This window comes from Neophocaena asiaeorientalis, unplaced genomic scaffold (genome assembly GCF_003031525.2).
Source record: "Neophocaena asiaeorientalis asiaeorientalis breed wild unplaced genomic scaffold, Neophocaena_asiaeorientalis_V1.1 scaffold77, whole genome shotgun sequence".
In the NCBI taxonomy this organism is placed as follows: Eukaryota; Metazoa; Chordata; class Mammalia; order Artiodactyla; family Phocoenidae; genus Neophocaena; species Neophocaena asiaeorientalis.
Window position 1 is genome coordinate 5,676,705 of NW_020174645.1, and position 9,659 is coordinate 5,686,363.

The window sequence follows — 9,659 nt, forward strand, 5'->3', positions numbered from 1 at the left end:
AGGGGGGAAAAAATACATTGTTTGCAATTTTTAAGACTCATTTTGAAATGGTGAGGAACTTCCTTGTCAGCTTGTATCAGGTCAGGGTAACTTCTCTCCTGATCACCCTGTGAAGCAATCCCCAGCTCTCTCCTTAACGTTCAGGCCCCTAGCTTTCTCCTGGGCTGTAGCAGGAAACAAAACGAAAAATGTGATAAATCATTTACACCATAAATTCAGTCAGTAGTTCCTCCTCCCTTCCAGTGAGGGCATTTTGAAACAGTTTGATAGAGAAAGGAACTCTGAGACTCAAACAGTGACGTTGAAGAGGTCACTGTAGGGACTTCCTGGTGGTCCAGTGGTTAGGACTCCGTGCTTCCACTGCCGAGGGCCTGGGTTCAATCCCTGGTTGGGGAACTAAGATCCCACAGGCTGCTCAGTGTAAGTAAGTAAGTAAGTAAGTAAATAAATAAATAAATAAATAAGGACTCTTTCAAAAAAAAAAAGAAAAAGAGAAGGTCACTGTAATGCATGGAGTGGTTATCCCTCAAAAAAAAAGATATGTCCACACCCTAACCCCCCAAAACTGTGAATATGACCTTATTTGGAAAAAGAGTCTTTGCAGTATTTAAGTTAGTGATCCTGAGATCATTCTGGATTATCTGGGCCCTAAATCCAATGACAAGTGTCCATAGAAGAGGTACACAGAGGAGAAGGCTATGTGACCATGGAAACAGAGATTGGAGTGATGTAGCCACAAGCCGAGGACCACCAACAGTCCCCAGAAGCTGGAAGAGGCAAGGAACAAACTCTTCCCTAGAGCTTCTGGAGGGAGCACAGCGCTACTGACACCTTCATTTCAGAGTTCTAGTTTCCAGAACTGTGAGAGAATACACTTCTGTTGTTTTAAGCCACGAAGCTTGTGCTAATTTGTTCTAGCAGCCTCGGGAAGATAACACAGTCACATACTAGGTCTCTGATTGGGAAAGGCGTTTTGGAGAAGCAGAGGCCCTGGATTTCTACCTATGACGTAATAAGAAATATATATGTTGGTCTCTGCCCCTGGTTCCCGACACAGAACTCCTAAATCCCTTGGAACTTCCGGGGTGATAGGATTGTCTCGTGTTCTAATGAGGTGACTTTTTTTTTTTTTGCCACGCCTCAAAGCATGTGGCATCTAGTTCCCCGACCAGGGATCGAACCCAAGCCCCCTGCAGTGGAAGCTCAGAGTCCTAACCACTGGACCATCAGGGAAGTCCCACCTAATGAGGTGACTCTTAATGGACTGTTGGATGGGGGCTGGTTACCAGGAAGACCGAGCCATGATTAGAGGCTTGGAATTTTAGCCCTAGCCCCCATTCTCCAGAGAAAGGAGAGGGGCTGGAAATGGAGTTAATGAGCGACCGTGCTTACATGACGAAGCCTCCACAAAAATCCCAGTTCTATGAGGTTTGGGGAGCTTCTGGGTTGGTGAACACATTCATGAACCAGGAGGTCCCCAGCCCCATGGGGACAGAAGCTCCTGCACTCAAAACCCTTCCAGACCTCGCCCTACATACCTTTCACCTGGCTGTTCTTCTGTCTCTTTATCACATCCTTCATTATATAATAAACTGGTAAACATAACTGTTTCCCTGAGTTCTGTGAGCTGTTCTAGCATATGCTCGAATCTGAGGAGGGGTGTCATGGGAACCTCAAATTGCAGCCATGTCGGACATAAGTTGTAGGTATCTAGGGGACCCACAACTTGCAATTAGCATCCAAAGTGGGGGGCAGTCTCATGGGACCGAACCTTTAACCTGTGAGGTCTGGGCTAACTCTGGTTAGTGTCAGAATTGAATCAAACTGTAGGACACCCAGTTGGTGTCACAGAGAATCATGTGGTGTGGGGAAAAAATAAATCCCACACACCTGACATCGGAAGTGTTATGAGTGTGGCCGAGGTGCAGGAGTGAAAGAGACACACCGGGAGGAGCCTGCGTTCCTAACACGCCATCACACAGACACTCCCCGCTCTTGCCACCTGCCGGGCGGTCCCGCAGGGAATGTCCACTGCCTGCCCCTGTCACGTACGGTGTCATGTTATCTCACAAAGCATTGGGGGAGGTGGCCCGGCGGGGTCCAAGAGCTCCAAGCTCGTACCAGATCAGCCGGGCAGGTGTGGTCGCAGGTCCTTTCAACCTGCCCTTCCTGTGTTTCCTCAGAGCCAGGAAAACAAGTAAACTACAGAGGTCTGTTGGGAGTCATTCGTCCACTAGTTCATTCGTTTACTCAAGACATACTTCTTGTGCGTCCCTTTGGTGCCAGGCTACAGTCTGGGCTTGCAGAGCTGAATCAGACCCAGCACTAGGCTTCGTGGAGACAAGGGGCTGGGGGGAGACACACAGGTAAACTGTCACAATCCTGCGTGGTCAGCGTGTGAGTGGCAGATAGGGGCAGAGAAAAGGTTTAACCCAGACTAGAGAGGGAGAAGCACAGGAGGCTTGGGGGCTGGAGGAAGAGGTATCCCCTGGGCTCCCTGTATGGTAGCCACAAACCACACGTGGCTTTTATAATTCAAACTAATTAAAATTAAATAATATTGAAAATTCAGTGCCCATTAGCCCCAATTTCAAGTGCTCAAGAGCTACGTGTATATTACAGAACATTTCCATCATTATATTTAGAAAATTCTAGTGGAAGTTGCTGAAGCCGACAAAAGAGGAGGTATCTAGCACTAGGAAGGAAGGGAAATGTGTCCCCAGCGGCCCCTATAAGACAGCCTTCGGACACTAAACACTGCTACGCCTCCTGTTGGACATTGAGGCCAGTTCCTATGGTGTCTTGAATTCCCTGCTAAGGACAACAGGGAAGCGTGGGAGCATTCAGCTGGGTTGGTGGGTGGCAGGTGACTTCATCAGGTTTGAGTTCTGGGAGATGGGTTGGAAGAGGAACACGACAAGAGGCAGGAGGACCAATAAGGAGGTGGTTGTTTCCTCTAGCAACTTGGACCAGCCAAAGTGGTAGCAGTGTGGGGACTTGCCCAGTGGTCCAGCGGCTAAGCCTCTGGGCTCCCAATGCAGCGGGCCCGGGGTTCGATCCCTGGTCGGGGAACGAGATCCCGCATGCATGCCGCAACTAAGAGTCCACATGCTGCAACAGCCAAATAAATAAATAAATATTTGAAAAAGTGGTAGTAGTGTGTGTGGAGAGAGATTTCGGGCGTATGATCTGTAGATGGGGATGTGGCCAGCAAGGAAGAGGGAACCAAGCTATGGCTTGAGCTCCTTGATGGATGGTGCTAACAGTTCCCTGTGTCTGATGTGAGCTTTATTTTAAAAGTGTTGGTACTCAAGGGCTTCAGTTATCTGGGACACCACACTCCTTGATAACATTGCCCCTATGGCTCACCATGGAACACACTAGAAAGAGAAGTCATGGGCTCTGACCCTGCAGAATTCCCAGGTGACAGCAGTGGGCAGTACTGGGGCTCCAGGGTAGGCAGAAGAAGCGGAGGGGGACACATATTAAAAGCCTGTTCCTTTTCCATCTCCTGCCTCCGATCCTCTACAACATCACTCACTCAAAAATGGTTCCTCCAGGGCATCCCTGGTGGCGCAGTGGTTAAGAATCCGCCTGCTAATGCAGGGGACACGGGTTTGAGCCCTGGTCCGGGAAGATCCCACATGCCACGGAGCAACTAAGCCCGTGCGCCACAACTACTGAGCCTGCGTGACACAACTACCGAAGCTCACGTGCCTAGAGCCTGTGCTCTGCAACAAGAGAAGCCACCGCAATGAGAAGCCCGCACACCACAAGGAAGAGCAGCCCCCGCTCGCCGCAACTAGGGAAAAGCCCACACGCAACAACAAAGAGCCAACGCAGCCAAAAATAAATTAATTAATTAAATAAGTTTTAAAAAAAAAGTTCCTCCATAAGAACCTGCTGTATAAAAAGAAGAAAAAAAAAAAGGTTCCCCCTGCCACTGAATTCAAAGTCCTCTGCAAAACAGCCCCACTCAACGTGACCCGTTTTATTCCTTATGATTCTGCAACATAGACTCCAAATTCCAGACGCCTCGAATGTTCCTCAGATGCCCCCTCCACCTTACTTTTTCTGTGCTGCTCATTTTCCGGAATGTCTGTTCCTTCTATTTCTGCCCCTAGAAATTTTAACAACTCTCCCTCATCCCCCCCCACTCACAAAACTCCAATAAACCAGCTGTATTTTTTTCAAACACATTTTAAAATAAAATCATAGCTATAAAGTCAAAGTCCATATGGATATTACTCTCCATCATCTAAAATCATCTCACGTATCATCTGTGGCGTGTCTACCACATTGTGGAAAATATTGCCTTAAACCGCTTATTCAATTTGCTTTTCCTTTCTTGTTATTTATGCACTTGTCTTATTTCTCCTAGTAAACACTCAGCCCCAGACAGCAGATGACATCTTCCTCATTTTGGGGATCCTGAAGCATCTAGATAAAGTACCTCAGAGGTTCATTGAGTAAGCATTTTTTTAATCAATAAAGCCTCTATTTTTAATTAATTAATTTATTTATGGCCGTGCTGCATGGCATGTGGGATATTAGTTCCCCAACCAGGGATCGAACCCGCGCCCCCTGCAGTGGAAGCGTGGAGTCTTTACCGCTGGACCGCCAGGGAAGTCCCAAGCCTCTATTTTATATCAGGCATTGTAATTGGTAGCTAGAAGTAAAAATAAGAACGGTAATGAAATTTGGCTTAAAGAAAATTTAAGACTTTTTTTTAGAGCAGTTTTAAGTTCACAGCTAAATTGAGGGGAAGACACAGAGATTTCCCACAAACCCTCCACATTCACAGCCTCCCCTATTATCAGCAGTAGACTTTCAGAGAAAGAGAAACCTATCTTTTCTTCCTTAATCCCCTGCTAACTCTAGAGGGAGGAAGAGAGAGGGAGTGGAAGGTGATTCGACAAAACAGAAAGGATATGGAAAAAAAAGGCAAGTGTTAGTCATTCGGGAAAAGGGAAACACTTGTGTTAGTGTTTACAAGAATCTCGATGGTATCTGCTGACCCAGAAGGAAGAATCTTTTCCATTTGTTGGAAAATCCAGCCTGACCATATTGAGGTAGTACTCAGGGTCACCCACCCAGCCTCATTTTGGGACATTCCAGCCTAGGGTAGTTTCCTCTCCATCAGTTAGCATCTTCTTTTTTTTTTTTTTTTTAGCATCTTCTTATAGAATCACAAAGGTCCACAGAGTGAAAGTGGAGGATATGTGCTCTCAGTAAAAGTAGGAGTTAATCATCAGATCCTTCTTCTAGGCCCTTACTGTCAAGAACATGGACTTTATCTCCAAGGACCTCTTGGATTGGTGAGGGAGCTAAATGTAGCTGTTTGGTGGACACATTTATTTGTAAGAAGTTCAGAGACTCACAGGTAGGGTGTGAGGAGGAAAGTGACAGGAGAATGACACTGGAAAATTAGTTTGGGAACCATCTGTGAAGGGTCTTGTAGACCAACCCAAGGAACTTGACCTTTAACCTGGAGCAGAGGTGACAAACTTAAAATCCCACAGAGACTAGGCGTGTCGATGAGTGAAGCTGACCAGGTAACAGGGAGGGGTGAGGACTGTGGCAAAATGGGGATTCTCGCCTTGTCTCAAGGGTGCAGCTACTCTCAGCTTCAGCAAACTGTTACCAGGCAGGAATGGTTGGCCCAGTGTGACCAGATCTTCCAGTTTCCAAGAGAGGCTGGAAATCCCGGTGTGTTTTTGTTTTGTTTTGTTTAATTAAAAAATATATTTTTTAATTTTTCAGCCATGCTGTGTGGCACATGAGATCTTAGTTACCCGACCAGGGATCGAACCCAGGCGCCTTGCAGCGGAACCGCGGAGTCTTAACCCCTGAACCGCCAGGGAAGTCCCTGGAAATCCAGGTTTTTATATGACAGTCCTAGGTTTTTAAAACATATGGGTCAAGTCAAACTGGTTCTCAAACCAGATACGGCTCACAGGCCACACAGCTATCACCTTGGCAGACTGAAGGGTTTTAAGGGGAAAAAAAAAAGATATGATCATATCTGTGCTTTAGAAAAAAATCACACTGTAGAGTGGGAGAGGAATTACAGAAAATAGACTAGAAGCAAGGAGACTCAACTGTTTCAACAGGAGGGAGGTGACAATGATCCGTGCTAGGGTGCAGACAGAGGGGAAGTTTGTTGGGATGATTTGGAGTCCAGGATCCAGGGGGAAGAATTTAGCTTTCACCAGCGTTCTGGAAGAAGGCATATTCCTCCTCTCAGTGCACGCCCTCCCCTCACCCTTTCCTAAACTGAAAGCTGAAAGGACAGACAGATCATCTCTAAAGCCAAAGGACAGGGAAGTTTAGCAAAGACTCTGGTCTTGGGAGCAGACTAATTTTACTAATGATCGTTTTTGAGATAAGCTCCTTGACCAACTGCCCCAACTCTCATTCTCCCCCACCAAGGGGCTCAGCGCGTAATTAAAATTTAAAACTTATAGGGACTTCCCTGGCCGTCCAGTGGTTAATTCTCAGCGCTTCCAACGCAGGGGGCACGGGTTTGATCCCTGGCTGGGGAGCTGAGATCCCACATGCCGTGCAGCCAAAAAAGAAAACAAACAAAAAAACCATACAGATCATGGCACTCTGCTCTTTTGAGCAGCGGAATTTGGGAACCTCAGAGCCAAATCCTCTTTTGCTGACAGCAGAGGGAGGACCTGGCTCCCAAAGAGGCTGTTTCGTGAACATGGACGTGAGAGGTGGCTTCAGACCCATTTCATGGTCTTGGTGGTGGTACAACTGGTCACTTGGCTCCAAGGAAGAATGCAAAGGGTAGGAGGTGCAAGTGGGGGAGAGGAATGGCGACTCACTTCAGAGAATTTTTCTAACAGCCAGCAAGTGCTATATTAAGGATTTTTTTCCTCCTCAGATCCTTCTGATTTTGAAGTCTGGCATAGGAAGTGGCCTTGAGGAGATGCAGAGCTAAACCTCCCCTCCCTGGCACGGCCCCGGGAGCGCCCCACAGGACGAGGGAGAGGACAGCAGTCAGGCAAAGGTTAGGGAGGAAAGCGCAGGCAGAGACCCAGGACGGCTCCAGGAAATGTTTGCGTTTCTCCACCGGGAGGGAGGACAAATAAGCTGTTTTTTTCACTCCTCCTGGGCAGCTTTGCTTATTCTCCAGCTAAGAGAGAGGCTGAAAATAAAAATCATTCTGGGACAGGACTCAACTACTCCTCTCCAGCACGAATCTCCTCGGACCTGCCAGCTGCTTCCCAGAAATGACAACTGCGTGAAGTTACCCGCGTTTCAAAGCCCTGGGGTGCTACATGCTTCGGCTCTCAGGGAGACAGGCAGCTTGTGACCCAGGCTCCAGAGAAAGGAACCCCCACCTCGAGTCTCCCATTTCCTGGCCAAAGTTTCTGTTCTCCGTGGAGTGGCTGCATCCATGCACACATGTGGTACCTGTGTCCCAGGGTGAAGAAGTTGGAAACGCAGCAGCTGGAGCATTCAGGTAAGCATCTGCGTTTTGGGGGGAACTCCACAGCCCAACACACAGAACACTGGTCCTCTGTCCACCATGGAAAACAGGTCGTGCTGCCTCATCCAGGGGGACCCCATCTCCCAGGTGATGCCGCCGCTGCTGATCCTGGCCTTTGTGCTGGGCGCCCTGGGCAACGGCATCGCCCTGTGTGGTTTCTGCTTTCACATGAAGACCTGGAAGCCGAGTACTATTTACCTTTTCAACTTGGCTGTGGCCGACTTCCTTCTCATGATCTGCCTGCCCTTTCGGACAGACTACTACCGCAGACAAAGGCAATGGGTCTTTGAGGACATCCCTTGTCGGGTGGCACTCTTCATGCTGGCCACGAACAGGGCTGGGAGCATCGTCTTCCTCACGGTGGTGGCTGTGGACAGGTATTTTAAAGTGGTCCACCCCCACCATATGGTGAATGCCATCTCCAACCGGACTGCAGTTGGCATCGTCTGTGCCCTTTGGACCATGGTCATCCTGGGGACTCTGTATCTTTTGACGGAGAACCATCTGTGTGTGCAAGAGGAGACCATAACTTGTGAAAGCTTCATCATGGAGTCGGCCAACGGCTGGCACGACGTCATGTTCCAGCTGGAATTCTTCCTGCCCCTCAGCATCATCTTGTTCTGTTCCTTCAAGATCATTTGGAGTCTGAAGCGGAGGCAGCACCTGGCCAGGCAGACTCGGATGAAGAAGGCTACCCGGTTCATCATGGTGGTGGCGGTTGTGTTCATCACCTGCTACCTGCCCAGCGTGTCAGCCAGACTGTATTTCCTCTGGACAGTGCCTACCAGCGCCTGCGATCCCTCTGTCCACGTAGCCCTCCACGTCACCCTCAGCTTCACCTACGTGAACAGCATGCTGGACCCCCTGGTGTACTATTTTTCAAGTCCCTCGTTCCCCAAATTCTACTCCAAGCTCAAAATCCACAGTTTGAGACCTAAGCGTCTAGGACACTCCAAGAGGCCAGAAGAGATGTCTATTTCAAACCTTTGTCGCAAGAGTTGCATCAGTGTGGCAAATAGCTTCCAAAGCCAATCCAACGTGCAGTGAGATCTCCAAATGTGATGGATGGCACCAGAACAGACAGATGGACAAAATCAAGGAAGACCCATGGGCGACTTAGAAATAATTCATGCTGAGAGGTGGAGAGCTTTGAAAATGCCATTCTTTCTTAGCTGTATCTTCCTCACTCTGTTAGATACGAAATTCAGATCACTATGTCTTTTTGGAAGGTTCCAGTTGAGAAGTGAGTCGGTTGCATTTATATGATTTGATTCCAGTGACAGGGGCGTGTGTGTGTGTGTGTGTGTGTGTGTGTGTGTGTGTGTGTGTGTGTGTTGGGTGGTGGGTTGGGAAGAGTTTGGCTCCTGTGTATTTTTAAATGGCTGAGTTAATAGGTACTAATGTTTAAACCCATCATGTTCTCTCTCTGGGGGAGTTAGTGAATTTAATAGCCTATCTTCTGACCTTAAATTCTTACTTGTCTTGGAAAATAGAAACTAGTGTAAGTCAATATTTTTATTTCAGGCAGAGTGAGGCCCTTTAGACTGGGAAGTCTCGACCCCAGTGATTTTCATCTTCCTGGGGCTCCTCTGTACTTTTCTGACTTCTCAGGAACCCAAGAAAAATGACAGCCAAACAACCTGCTCCCACTTCTTGGAGCTCCACGTTTATCTGCAAGTCTTTGCATTTCAAAGAAAGTACTGAAGGATATGTTTACCTGCCCTGAATTTTCCAGTGGGAGCTGAGTGCTTGAAAAAATCCCGTTAGCCTTTGGGAAGTGCTGAGTCTGGCGTAATTGCTTTGGCTGCTTGTTATGTGACTATGAGTTTGAATTTTTCAATCACTCATTTTCCACGTATTTCCTGAATTAATATTCTGTGCCAGGTACTGTGTTAATGTCCCTTTTACCTGGACGGTCCTTAGTCAACTTGTGTGTGGTGGGGTGGGAGGCGTGTGTGTAGCAAGCAGACAGAAGTTAATGAAGTTCACCCTTTCAATGATTATACTTTCTAGACCTGTTCTCTACAAACACCAGTGTTTTCCTCTTATTGTAGGATTCCATACAAACACGAAAGGGAGGAAAGGGTAGTATCCCTTATACACATGAATTTCCCAAATATGTCCATGGGACCCTCAAAAGTAGATGGCTGTATGA

The 9,659-nt window shown here is 47.7% G+C and overlaps 1 protein-coding gene across 1 annotated transcript; it reads left to right on the forward strand.

The window, feature by feature from the left end:
* The first annotated feature begins 7,041 nt into the window (after window positions 1-7,041).
* HCAR1 (hydroxycarboxylic acid receptor 1) lies at window positions 7,042-8,788 on the forward strand. Its single transcript, XM_024758632.1, has one exon. The coding sequence runs from the start codon at window positions 7,544-7,546 to the stop codon at window positions 8,549-8,551; it is 1,008 nt and encodes a 335-aa protein (XP_024614400.1). The 5' UTR covers window positions 7,042-7,543; the 3' UTR covers window positions 8,552-8,788.
* The last annotated feature ends 871 nt before the right edge of the window (window positions 8,789-9,659 follow it).